Here is a 14,259-nt window from a genome sequence, read left to right on the forward strand (position 1 = left end):
CAACTAGGTCGTTTTGAAGACATGCGAAATAGTGCCCAAATGTCCATAACTATCGATTTATATCCGTATTTTGACAAGTTTTAACGAAAATGTTTTTGAATTTGGGTTTGAGTTTGTTTAACATACATGTAATGATTTCGTTGGACATTTTAACGTTAACCAACATTTGTTTAGGTCGCGGAAGGATCTTCGTGCCACAGCTACTGTGAGTGGTGCGAAATTTGAAAATTACACTAGTATGGACTAGCTATCAAGCATGTTAGCTAGCTGGAAAACGTTTTTTTCTTGTAGTCATTTAGCTGGTATGTTTAGCTAAGTCTAGTTGGATTCATAAGGGTGGATATTGTAGCGTTTCTAAAAAACATTCTTATTAAGGTAAGATGCTGTCGATTGAGTGTTAACTCTAGCTAGTGTTAGCTAACGACGTTAACTGGCCAACAAGCTAACGTTAGCCAGTTTGTAACGTAGCAAACAGTTAAATATGAACTTGTAGCTAACTTCAGAGTTTGTTTATAAAAGTTGTAAGTGGCTTTGTAAGATGTTTTTAATGTGTTTGTTTGATGCATAGTGTCAACGTGCAAGCCACAAATGCCTGTCGCATAATAAACCACATGTTTTAGTGTGTGATCATCAGTCGTTGCTTGTTTTGTCAGCCTTGCCTTCCTTGAATGCGTTATTGATCGACTGTTAACAGCAGTTGGGTGATCTCTAATTCAGGTGAAAGACCCCACTGAAGTCGCTTGGAATCCTTTCTGTTGTCGCTAGGTAAGTTAGATCATGGCCAGTTCAGAGCTGAAAATGGACAACGTTGAGGGAACTGAAACCTTGAATGAACTGGAGGCGTCTTGTCCTCCTCTGAGCAACATCACAACACCTTTGGAATTATCCCAGCTCACATCCTCCCAACTGGATATATCCCCTCAGAGCTTCACGCCATCTTCTAACATCAAAGGTAATTCAGACATTGAAGAAGTTAGCTGCTTATCATTCCACTGGGTCCACTGCTCTCTCTGACGTTACGCTGTATCTAATCAACTCATTATTGTAAACGGAAACACACATTTCCATGGCAATGTGACGTTATGTTATAGGTCTACACAGTGCTTTGTCAAGAGATGCAATGAAATCTTAGTTTTTCTGAACTAAGAATGTCCCAATAAATGGTGCATCTATTGTCTTTCTGCAGAAAAATCTCGCCTGGCTCAGCTGAAGGTTAAGCGGCGGTCCAATGTTGGTGTACGGGGTTCACCGGAGACCAACTCCCTTATCCGCTACATAGCCCAACAGAGGATGAAAACTCCCCCCACAACCACACAGGTGAGATGTTTGCTCATGCATGATCATACTCAAAGATTGTGCAATAAAAATACTGTAGGTAGTGCACTGCAGATACAAGTTGCTCTGGGACTGCTTGTGTTAATCTGAGTTGGAGCTAGCAATGCTCCTAGCCAGAGTCAATTCAATTTATGAAATAGGCCTATAAGCTGTCTCTCTTGCTACAATTGTCTCTGTAATTTGTCAAACAGCTTGGTTTGAAACCAAGAATTAGAAACAATGAATTGGAAACGGTGTGTTTACCATGTCTTTCTCTTCATAGCCTACCCAAGCCAGATCCTTCTCTCCCAGATTCCCCTCTACTCTAAAGCAGAAGATGGCTGTTTTCCAGAGCATAATGGCTGTGGAGGAGAATGAGAATGAAACGGTGCCACAACAGGGCAATCACACCGGGGGATGCATCAAGACAAGAGATTTTCTGTCTGGTGGTTAGTCTGATTCAGTGACAAAGGCTAAATCATTTATTAATCAGTTATTATTACATGAACTGAAATTGGTGCTTTGTCTGAGTATGCTATTTCAGTGTCAACTAGTTAGAATTTGAAAGCCATGTTAAAGTTTTGATATATTTTGTATACTACTTTGAGGGAATGGAGAAACATCCAGATACTACAGATTGCCCTTTTTAGTGTCTTCAATAAGGGTTTTCTATTCTGGGCTGTGGTTGTTTATGGGTGTTGTCTTAACTCTCAGATGGGTGGAGCTGTGATGATGGCAGTGGTGGGAAGGAGAACAAGACCCCAGTGAGCCAGCCTCCCTTTCTAACTCCACCACCCAGTAAGAGGCGCTGCACAGCAGTCCCCCAGGGGAGCTGTGTGGAGGAAATTGGTGAGGCCAACACTCCTGTCCTCAAACGCACCGGCACCATACTGAAGCAGCAACAAAACAATGAGGTAACCTCACCACACACTCACCAAGCACTTCTGTCTGTTGAATGACAAATATAACTTGGCCAACCATTCAGCATCTGTTGATGTTTTTTGCGACTTTGGCTTGTACACGTTGTTCAACTGGTAAGAAATATTGAAAAGTGCTTATTTAAACTAAATGTATTTTACTATTAACTATTCTACTGTGGCCACAATGTTCTGATGTCCACTAAACCCACCATGACCCCCTACCCCAGGTTGCTGTTGTCCAGAACAAGGACCATCATCCAGCTCTCACTGTAACACCTGGCGCACAGCCCCAGAATGACACTGAGCTCTCTGGTGAGCTAGAACGCGCCAGTGTGTCCCTGCCACCAGCCCTGCATACTAATGCTGTGTCCCAGGTCACACGGGGTGAGCCCCAGTCCTCTCCTCTAAAGCAGATTTGTACTCCCACCAAGGAGGAGCAGGACCAGGTAAGATGCCACCAGGCTTTATCTACACACACCAAACATGTGTCCCAACTGGCACCTTATTCCCTATATAGTGCACTACTTTTGACCAGGGCTCGGTCCCTGGTCAAAAGTAGTGAACTATATAAAGTGTTTGGGACCCAACCCAACACCCCAGCCTCCTCTTCTGTCTGTGAAGTCCTCACAGCTCTGCAGAGCACACGACTGCTATTCTCACCCCATGTTCCTGCCTGGCTCTCAAAAATTCAGTTTGGTTCCCTCTCACTCAACAGGAGTGCTCCTTTGAAGTCCACAGCCCCAGCCAACCTCTGGTTGTGCATTCAGGACCAGACAGGACAACTCTGTCCCCGCTGTTTGCCATTCCATCTCTTCTGGAGATGAACCCCACAGGTAAATGCACTATATGCTGCTCTCCTCTCTGTGCTTTGAAGCCCAGTGCAAGCTTAGCATAGTACAGATAGGCCTGGCATGGCAATTATATAATCGTATAACCTAGTGATGGGGGTGCTCGATACGGTTGCATTTCGGTATATTATTTTTGACGATATATCGTTTTGGCTATCGCTGTGTGTGTATATATAATTTGCGCTAGTTGGCTGTACCTGCACCAAAACTCCAGTATTTTCCCTTCATAGCTTGTTCTCCATCTTTTTAAATCGAGAGCTAATTAGTTTTTCAGCACTTTTATTTCCATGACTGATCTAAACTAGTTTTCTCACGTTCTCTTGTCCCTCTGCAGCAGACATATGGTAAGCAATATGTTTGGAATATGGCATCGCAATAAAATCCCAGTATCAAATCACAATACTTTGGAATTGTGATATTCTCAATTCATATCTTAACGGCACCCACGTATCATGGTGATAATATAAGTAACCGACGATTTATGGATGAATACAGTCGTGAAAATAAAATAACCAGTATACAGTACCAGTCAAATGTTTGGACTTTCATTCATTCAAGGGTTTTTATTTATCTTTACTATTTTCTACATTGTAGAATAATAGTGAAGACAAACTATGAAATAACACATGGAATCATGTAGTAACCCAAAAAATGTTCAACAAATCAAAATATATTTTATATTTGAGTTTCTTCAAAGTAGCCACCCTTTGCCTTGATGACAGCTTTGCACACTTGGCATTCTCTCAACCAGCTTCATGAGGTAATCACCTGGCGTGCATTTAAATTAACAGGTGCGTCTTAGTTAATTTGTGGAATGTCTTTGCTTATTAATGCGTTTGAGCCAATCAGTTGTGTTGTGACAAGGTAGGGGTGATAGCCCTATTTGGTAAAAGACCAAGTCCATATTATGCAAGAACAACTCAAATAAACATTTCCTTATGTGTTATTTCATAGTTTTGATGTCTTCACTATTCTACAATGTAGAAAATAGTACAAATAAACTCTTGAATAAGTAGGTGTGTCCAAACTGTTGACTGGTATTTATTTTTTATTTAACTAGGCAAGTCGGCTAAGAACAAATTCTTATTTACAAATGACGGCCAAACCCGGACGACGCTGGTCCAATTGTGCGCCGCCCTATGGGACTCCCAATCACGGCCGGTTGTGATACAGACTGGTACTGTGTGTGTATATACATACATACATACATACATGCATACATACATAAACGCAACATGTAAAGTGTTGGTTTCATGAGCTGAAATTAAAAGATCCCAGAAATATTGTGCACAAATTTGTTTACATTCATCTTAATGAGCATTTCTCTTTCGCCAAGATAATTCATCCACCTGACAGGTGTGGTATATCAAGAAGCTGATTAAACAGCATGATCATTACACAGGCACCTTGTACTGGGGACAAAAAAAGGCCACTCAAATGTGCAGTTTTGTCACACAACACAATGCCACAGATGTTCCAGGTTTTCAAGGAGACGACTGCAGGAATGTCCATCAGAGCTGTTGCCCAAGAATTTAATGTTAATTTTTCCACCATAAGCTGCCTCAACTGTCGTTTTTAGAGAATTTTGCGGTATGTTCAACCAGCCTCACAACCACGTGTAACCATGCCAGCCCAGGACCTCCACATCCGGCTTCTTCACCTGCGGGATCGTCTGAGACCAGTCACCCAGACAGCTGATGAAACTGGGTTTGCACAACCAAATAAACGTCTCAGGGAAGCTCATCTACGTGCTCGTCGTCCTGACTGCAGTTTGGCGTCGTACCCGACATCATCAATGGGCAAATGCTCTCCTTCGTTGGCCACTAGCACGATGGCGATGTGTCCTCTTCAGGGATGAATCCCGGTTTCAATTTTACCAGGCAGATGGCAGACCGTGTCGTGTGGGCGAGTGGTTTGGTGACGTCAACATTCTGAACCGTGCCCCACGGTGGGGTTATGATATGGGGATAGATAAGCTACGAACAATGAACACAATTGCATTTTATCAATGGCAATTTGAATGCACAGAGGTACCGTGATGAGATCCGCAGCTTCCACTACATGTCACCCATTGAGCATGTTTGGGATGCTCTGGATCGTCGTGTACGACAACGTGTTCCTGTTCCCGCCAATATCCAGCAACTTCGCACAGCCACTGACAAGTGGGACAACATTCCACAGGCCACAATCAACAGCCTCATTAACTCAATGTGAAGGAGATGTCACTCTGCATGAGGCAAATGGTGATCTCACCAGATGCTGACTGGTTTTCTGATCCACACCCCTACTTTTTTTATGCATATCTGTGACCAATCGATGCATATCAGTATTCCCAGTCATATGAAATCCATAGATTAGGGCCTAATGAATTTATTGCAATTGACTGATTTCCTTTTATATGAACTGAAATTATTTTGAAATTGTTGCATTTATTTTTGTTTAGTCTGTAGACTGTGTCTTCAAAGTATTCACACCCCTTGACTTTCATTGGTCTACACACAATACCCCATAATGTCAAAGTGGAATTATGTTTTCCAAAATTTGTACAAATTAATTACAAAGAAGCTGAAATGTCTTGAGTAAATAAGTACTCAACCCCTTTTTGTTATGGCAAGCCTAAATAAATTCAGGAACAACTCCCATAATAAGTTGCATGGACTCTGTCTGCAATAATAGTGTTTTGAATGATTGCCCAACACACATCTGTACGGTCTCTCAGTTGAGCAGTGAAATTCAACCACACAGATCAGGGAGGTTTTCCAATGCCTTGCAAAGAATGGCGCCTATTGGTAGATGGGTAAAAATAAATAAAGCAGCAGACATTGAATGTGCCTTTGAGCATGGTGAAGTCATTACGCTTTGGATGCTGTATCAATACTCCCAGTCACTACAAAGATACAGGCATCCTTCCTAACTCGGTTGCCGGAGAGGAAGGAAACCGCTCAGGGATTTCACCATGAGGCCAATGGTGACTTTAAAACAGTTGCACAATTTAATGGCTGTGATAGGAGACAACTGAGGATGGCTCAACAACATTGTAGTTACTCCACAATACTAACATAACTGACAGAGTGAAAAGGAAGCCTGTAAAAAATACAAATATTCCAAAACACGCATGCTGTTTGCAACAAGGCACTAAAGTAAAACTGCAAAAAAAATTGCAAAGGAATTACCTTTTTGTCATGATTACAAAGTGTTATGTTCGGGGCAAATCCAATACAACAGATTACTGAGTACACTGCAGTTTCTTACCAAGAAGACAGTGAATGTTCCTGAGTGGCAAAGTATGTTTTTACTGTAATATGCTTGGAAATCTATGTCAAGACTTGAAAATGGTTTTTGAGAAATTATCAACTAATTTGCCTGAATATATATTGTATAGTCCACGTGTGCAAAACTCTTAAACTTACCCAGAACGCTGTAATCATTGCCAAATGTGATTCTAACATGTATTGACTCAGCGGTGTGTATATGTATGTAAATGAGAAATTTCTGTATTTCATTTTCAATTAATAAATCACTTTGTCATTATGGGGTATTTGTGTGTAGATGGGTGAGAATTCTACATTTGAATCCATCTTGAAATCTGTCCAACAGCGTGTAATAAGTCTAGGGGTATAAATACTTTCTCAAGACACTGTCAAATGTTTTGGGGCAGTGGCTCTAAGTGACTGCTTATGTCGCTTATGCCTGGAGCTGGCCCTGCTTGAGCGTGTTTCCACCTCGGGCAAACAGGACTATCTCTAATTTTCATTGTAAAACCATATGCCCTGGACTAGAGTATGGGTGGTGGTTCAAAACCAAAGTGGTAGGCTTTTAGCAAACACAAATAAGAAGCATTCCACATTTCTTCCCATAAAGGAAGCATGGTCCTATTTGGCTCAGTTGGTAGAACATGGAGCTTGTAATGCCAGGATAGTGGCTTCAATTCCCGGGACCACCCATATGTAAAATGTATGCACTCATGACTAAGTTTCTTTGGATAAAAGCGTCTGCTAAATGGCATATAAGACTTGGAGCTACACAAGCAGAGCAGAAAGTAGTTAGCCTTTAGCAAACACCAAGACTCAACTAGCAACGTCTAGGGGGATGAGTACTTTCTCCACAGATAGACACCTAAGTTGGAGCCGAATCCACTAGTCTTTGTGCTTGGAAATTGTTTCACAAATTCTCCTTCAGTTGAGCTGAATTGAGGAAGTGAATCCGAGCCCAGGTGTTAAAGCCAGGGAGGCGGCGCTTCCGAGGGTGGGCTCTGCATTTCATTGGCGTATTTTTAGTTCAGGTGAATGTCATACCGAACGACCGACTGAAATGGAACCACATTTTTCTGTAAGAGAAGCAGTTGTTTGAATAGAGCTGTTTTGAGTAGGGTCAAGTGATGATAAATATGTATTTTTCCTTTTAGATGAAGCTGATTCCTCTGGTGGTAACGTTACCTCAACTGTGAAGAGGAAGAAGCAGGTGCGTTTCGGGATCCTGCTGCCCCCCGAGCTCTTTGACAAGAAGCTGCCCCCCAGCACCCCTCTACGGAAGGGGGGCACCCCGGGCAGGGTCCCAACATCTGCCGGGGTGTCCCAGCTGAGGTCACTGCTGAAGACTCCCCAGAGGACCCCTTTAAACCTGGCCCAGCCAGACTTCAGCAGCCCCTCTCTGACTGGAGCATCCCCACCCCTCACTAGTGGGCCCTGCTGTGGGGAACAGAAGAGCGCTGACACTCAGGGAAAGGTACAAGTCACTCACTAACACATTGATTGATTGACCTGTCGCAAAAATTATGAAGTAAGGGTTGTATTCATTAGGCACCAAACAGAAGAAAATGTACTGAAACAGGAAGGGACTACCTGATCGTCCAATAAGGAACTCTTGTTTTACGTTGCCAAAACATTTAGCTACAGTGTTCCCTAATGGGAACGGACAATCATTGAATTGTTGTTCTTGGTAATCCAGCATGTGGGTTGTTTTTCACCATGGAAATAATGCAGTAATTCTCTGTCCTCAGATCACTTTCCCTTCAATGGAAGATGATGTTGACAGTTCCTTGAACAATGCAGGTTGGTTGTTGAACAGTGATCATGGCTGAGAGGATGTTATATTTCTAGTCAAGCACTGTGTAAAATGTAACATTGTTACCTGCTGTACATATTTACAGAGCTGGAAACTCAACCTCTGGATTTGAACTCCGCTTTCCAAAAGGAGGACTCCGTTTGTGAGGCACTGCCAGGTGAGAGAGAGTCACTTCAGTTGACTCCCACTTCAGACGGCTTATATTCCATCCGCCCCCACCCTCTCTCCACACCCTCTCTCTCTCCTTAAGTAACAGCACCTCTCCTCCTCAGCCTCAAGTCATTGATTTACAGTGGTGCCAGTGAGTGTCAAATGAGAGTCTAAAACTGAGGTGTTTGCTGTAGATGCTGCCCCGGTGCCTGACGCTGCCCTGGACCGTGAACCAGAACCAGACGCCCCTGCCACAGCCCGCTCTCGCAGCAGAAATAGAAAGGTCATTTAACACACCACTCATTCACAGAACAGGATATCCTCATTCCCTCCACTTACACACCAATGAGAAGATTATCTCTGGATTAATGTTACCATAGTTTTAATATTATCTTCATCTGATGATTTGGGGTTAATCTCAATGTAAGATCTTGTGGGTATAACGAAATAGATCCTATCCTAATGCCACCTGTCTCTCACTACCTATTTCTCCCTCTCTACCTCTATATTTCTCTCTCTCTCTCTCTCTCTCTCTCTCTCTCTCTATACCACTAAATTTTCTCTGCTCTTTCAGCAACCAGAGGAGGAAAGTAAGCCTGTGAAGAAGAGGTCGACGCGTACGGCTGCCAAGTCTGCCTGTGGGAGGATGAAGGTCCGTCTGGGCTCTGCTCATCACTTTACTTTCTCTAGCGACTTATGATATTACGCGCTGAGGCTGTGGATAGTACAGTGAGCTAAGCCTCGGGGAGGTATTACATACACCGAGCTACTTTCCTCGTTCTAACTTCCTTTTATTTAGCCACAGTCAATCTGCCTTCCTCGCGCTCAAGGGATTTAGGTGATTCAAATTTTGAGCAAGAACCAAACTATATTTAGAAGGTGGTGTTTTGAGTACTTGTGGGATTTACTGTAGTTCTGAACATGAAAGGAATGAGCGTTTTCAAGGGACCAAAGAAGGAAGTCTACTGTGATTGATGTAATAACTGTATCCCTCAGAGGTGCCAGTAAAACAACATCAAAACATAAACGAGAAGAGGTGCACGGTTGTAAGGCTGGGGCAAACCAGCTTGGGTGTTCAGTTTGTTTGTGTTTCTCCAGAACCTAGCAAAGCGTGGCTTTGGGAAGAAGGCGGTAAATCACTCTCTGTACGGGAAGAGAGCCTACGCATCCAAAAACCCCAACCTCAGCCCAATCACGGAGAACCTGTCCTCCCTCAGCTGCTCCCCCACCCCTCAACACCCCCACACCTGCAGACACACAGGTAAGCACGCCGCTGTTAGGCTCTGTTTTGATTACCCAGGAAGAAACATTCCTTCCTTGAACTAATCATTGATCAAATATGATTGGATTGGTGAGAGCAAGGTTTCCACTCTGCTGATTTCACTGTATACCTACTAGAGGTCGACCGATTATGATTTTAACGCCGATTTTATTGGAGGACCAAAAAAGCCGATACCGATTAATCGTCCGATTTTTATTTATATATGTATCTATATTTTTTGTAATGATGACAATTACAACAATACTGAATGAAGACTTTTATTTGATTTATAAAAATCAATTTAGTCTCAAATAATGAAACATGTTCAATTTGGTTTCAATAATGCAAAAACAAAGTGTTGGAGAAGAAAGTAAAAGTGCAATAAGTGCCATGATAAAAAGCTAACGTTTTAAGTTCCTTGCTCAGAACATGAGAACATATGAAAGCTGCTGGTTCATTTTAACATGAGTCTTCAATATTCCCAGTTAAGAAGTTTTAGGTTGTAGTTATTATAGGACCATTTCTCTCTAAACCATTTGTATTTCATATACCTTTGACTATTGGATGTTCTTATAGACACTATAGGTATTGCCAGCCTAAGTTGTTGATAGGCTTGAAGTCATAAACAGCGCAGTGCTTGAAGCACAGTGAAGAGCTGCTGGATAATGCAGGAAAGTGCTGTTTGAATGAATGCTTACGAGCCTGCTGCTGCCTACCACCGCTCAGACTGCTCTATCAAATCATAGACTTAATTATAATATAGTAAACGCACAGAAATACGAGCCTTAGTTTCCGGATTTGATTTGATATTAATGAACTATCATTTCGAAATCCAAACATTTATTCTTTCAGTGAAATACGGAACCGTTCCGTATTTTATTAAACGGGTGGCAAGTCTAAAAATTGCTGTTACATTGCACAACCTTCCATGTTATGTCATAATTATGTAAAATTCTGGCAAATTAATTACGGTCTTAGTTAGGAAGAAATGGTCTTCACACAGTTCGCAACGAGCCAGGCGGCCCAAACTGCTGCATATACCCTGACTCTGCTTGCACTGAACGCAAGAGAAGTGCCACACAATAATATTGCCTGCTAACATGAATTTCTTTTAACTAAATATGCAGGTTTAAAACATTTTTTTTTTTTTTTAATGTATACTCGTGTGTTGATTTTAAGAAAGGCATTGATATGGTTAGGTACGTTGGTGCAACGACGGTGCTTTTTTCGCGAATGCTCTTATTAAATCATCACCTGTTTGGCGAAGTGGGCTGTGATTCGATGATAAACTACCAGGCACCGCATTGATTATATGCAACGCAGGACAAGCTAGTTAAACTAGTAATATCATCAACCATGTGTAGTTAACTAGATTGATTGTTTTTATAAGATGAGTTTAATGCTAGCTAGCAACTTGGCTCCTTTCTGCACTCGCGTAACAGGTGGTCAGCCTGCCACGCAGTCTCCTCGTGGAGTGCAATATAATCGGCGTCCAAAAATTACCGATTACCGATTGTTATGAGGACTTGAAACCGGCCCTAATTTAATCGCCCATGCCAATTAATCAGTCGACCTCTAATACCTATACCCACACTCACTCATGAAGACACTGACGATACACCGCTCCACTCTCACTGACTGACACTTGAAATACAGTACTAAGTACAGTCAATAATAGAATGCTGCTACTGTGTATTGTGTAAACGTTCTCACGTAGGCCATTCAATCTGACTCGGAGCATGTCCAAGTACAGCCATTCAACTGTCTGTTGTAGTAGTACCTGTAGTCTAGACAGTGTTATAAACTGGGTGGTTCAAGCCCTAAATGCTGATTGACTGAAAGCTGTGGTATACCGTATACCATGGTTATGACAAAACATAAATTTATTTTTACTGCTCTAATTATGTTGGTAACCAGTTAATAATAGCAATAAGGCATCTCGGGGATTTGTGATATATGGCCAATATACCACGACTAAGGGCTGTATCCAGGCACTCCACTTTGCGTCGTGCCGAAGAACAGCTCTTTGCCGTGGTATATTGGCCATATACCACACCCTCGGGCCTTATTGCTTAAGTAATCCATGCTGTGTGTCCTCCCTCCACAGCCAAAGGAGACTCCGGCCTATTGGAAGATGTCATTAACAGCGACCCAATCACTGGAGTGGTCATGGCTGCAGCCCTGTGGCAAAGCCGCCTGTGCCCCGCGGCCGGTGGGGTCTCACCAGAAGACACCATCCCAGCTGCAGAGCCCTCTGTTGGGCCTTCAGAAGCCCCTGTAGGCTTTACCACAGGCCGCTCTGGGACTGGGAGAGCAGCACGGGCCGGGAGACGACGGTCAGGTCCAACAAATACCTTCAGAACCAAAGAGCAGAAAGAACCAAGTGTTATTAGAGGAGGTAGAGGAAAAGGCAGGAAGGTGAGTGTTCCTGTTGATGACTGTCTCAGTGAAGAGCAGGTAGAGAACACTGATGCTGAGCAAGACCCAACAGAAACAAGCCAGGCAGAGGTTTCAGAGTCCAGCCCAGCCAAGCACACTGTACCTGGTGACCGAGAGGGTGAACCTAATGCTCAGTGTGCCTCAGACCCTGTAGATACAGATCAATGCACTTGCACACTACCAGATGCAGGTAGGAGTGGGGAAAGTACAGTTAGGGCAGACACTACACCCTGCCCTCCTACATATGAGGTTAGTGCCACAGTGGCTTCATTAGAGCAGGAGGCAGTGAGCCATGTAGAACAGAGACCAGACAAAGGCAAGCAGAGAGGAGAAGCTCGGGGCCCAGGCCGCTCCAGGGGTAGAAGGAGCTTTATATACGCCAGATCAGTCGTAGAGGAGAGGGAGGAGGCGCAGGCACCCCAATCAAGCGGTCCAGAGGCAGTGGAGGAGAGCGGCCAGGATGTGGAGAATGACAGCCACAGGTCAGAGATGGAGCAGGGTAGCATTACAGAACAGGCCTCCTTCCGAGACTCCCTCCTTCCCCCCTGGGCAAAGGAAGAGTTCAGCATCGATGATGTGCTGCGGGCTCTTCCCAGCAGGGGGCATCGGTCTGTCCGCCGCAGCCTGAGGAACCAGAGCCAGAGCAGCACCCTTAAGGCCAGCGGCTCAGGCCTGGCCTGGCTGCCTCAAACCTCCCCAGAATCCATCAGTGCTATCCGCAGGAAGACCAGGGGCCGCCGCAGCTCAATCCAGGCTCTACTGCCCCCTCCCCTGGAGTAAGTGGACCACATGGACCGTTGAGCTGCTCACGCTGTCGGCTACTGGACACTGGTTGTGTCTGAAATGGTGCCCTATTCACTATGTAGTACATATTATATTGAATAGGGTAGCATTTGATACACACCTGCCTTTTTGATACTTTTAGAGAAGCTAAATGGGATGTGGTTCTCTGAGTTAATTGATTGTTGGTAGTTTTATAAATCTTTTTGTTTTTAGTCGGTAACAAGTTGTGTAAATAGAATAAGGTCTTCCTTTAATGTGATTGAGCTGTCTGGCAGTTACTTAGTCATTTTTTTTTATGTTTACCTCCTGTATCCATTAAATAAAATGGTTATCTTCTAAACCATTCATCGTCTTAACATTGTACAGGCCTCTTGAAATACACATTGATAAAAACATGCCTAAAGTTTAAAATATACACTATATCATAGGAAGTTGGTGGCAACTTAATTGGGGAGGACGGGCTCGTGGTAATGGCTGGAGGTAAATGGTGGAATGGTATCAAACATGGTTTTCATGAGTTTGATGCCATTCCATTTGCTCCGTTACAGACATTTTATGAGCTTTCCTCGCCTCAGCAGCCTCCTGTGATAACTATATGTTCTATTAAAAACAATGATGGTTATTTCGTACAATAGATCAGACTACTGATCTGTAGCTGGTTTCATGAACCAAGCTTGTCAATATACGCTGCTCAAAAAAATAAAGGGAACACTTAAACAACACAATGTAACTCCAAGTCAATCACACTTCTGTGAAATCAAACTGTCCACTTAGGAAGCAACACTGATTGACAATACATTTCACATGCTGTTGTGCAAATGGAATAGACAACAGGTGGAAATTATAGGCAATTAGCAAGACACCCCCAATAAAGGAGTGGTTCTGCAGGTGGTGACCACTTCTCAGTTCCTATGCTTCCTGGCTGATGTTTTGGTCACTTTTGAATGCTGGCGGTGCTTTCACTCTAGTGGTAGCATGAGACGGAGTCTACAACCCACACAAGTGGCTCAGGTAGTGCAGCTCATCCAGGATAGCACATCAATGCGAGCTGTGGCAAGAAGGTTTGCTGTGTCTGTCAGCGTAGTGTCCAGAGCATGGAGGCGCTACCAGGAGACAGGCCAGTACATCAGGAGACGTGGAGGAGGGCAACAACCCAGCAGCAGGACCGCTAACTCCGCCTTTGTGCAAGGAGGAGCACTGCCAGAGCCCTGCAAAATGACCTCCAGCAGGCCACAAATGTGCATGTGTCTGCTCAAACGGTCAGAAACAGACTCCATGAGGGTGGTATGAGGGCCCAACGTCCACAGGTGGGGGTTGTGCTTACAGCCCAACACCGTGCAGGACGTTTGGCATTTGCCAGAGAACACCAAGATTGGCAAATTCGCCACTGGCGCCCTGTGCTCTTCACAGATGAAAGCAGGTTCACACTGAGCACATGTGACAGACGTGACAGAGTCTGGAGACGCCGTGGAGAACGTTC

General features: G+C 43.7%; 1 protein-coding gene across 1 annotated transcript; it reads left to right on the plus strand.

Moving 5' to 3' along the window:
- The first annotated feature begins 232 nt into the window (after positions 1–232).
- Positions 233–13,124, plus strand: LOC120037309 (cell division cycle-associated protein 2-like). Its single transcript, XM_038983501.1, has 14 exons — positions 233–375; positions 718–952; positions 1,187–1,317; positions 1,598–1,763; positions 2,029–2,228; positions 2,462–2,680; positions 2,950–3,067; positions 7,488–7,807; positions 8,082–8,133; positions 8,232–8,303; positions 8,491–8,579; positions 8,871–8,948; positions 9,395–9,557; positions 11,665–13,124. The coding sequence occupies exons 2-14, from the start codon at positions 778–780 to the stop codon at positions 12,774–12,776; spliced, it is 2,895 nt and encodes a 964-aa protein (XP_038839429.1). The 5' UTR covers positions 233–375; positions 718–777; the 3' UTR covers positions 12,777–13,124.
- The last annotated feature ends 1,135 nt before the right edge of the window (positions 13,125–14,259 follow it).

This window comes from Salvelinus namaycush, chromosome 1, assembly GCF_016432855.1.
Source record: "Salvelinus namaycush isolate Seneca chromosome 1, SaNama_1.0, whole genome shotgun sequence".
Taxonomy (NCBI): Eukaryota; Metazoa; Chordata; class Actinopteri; order Salmoniformes; family Salmonidae; genus Salvelinus; species Salvelinus namaycush.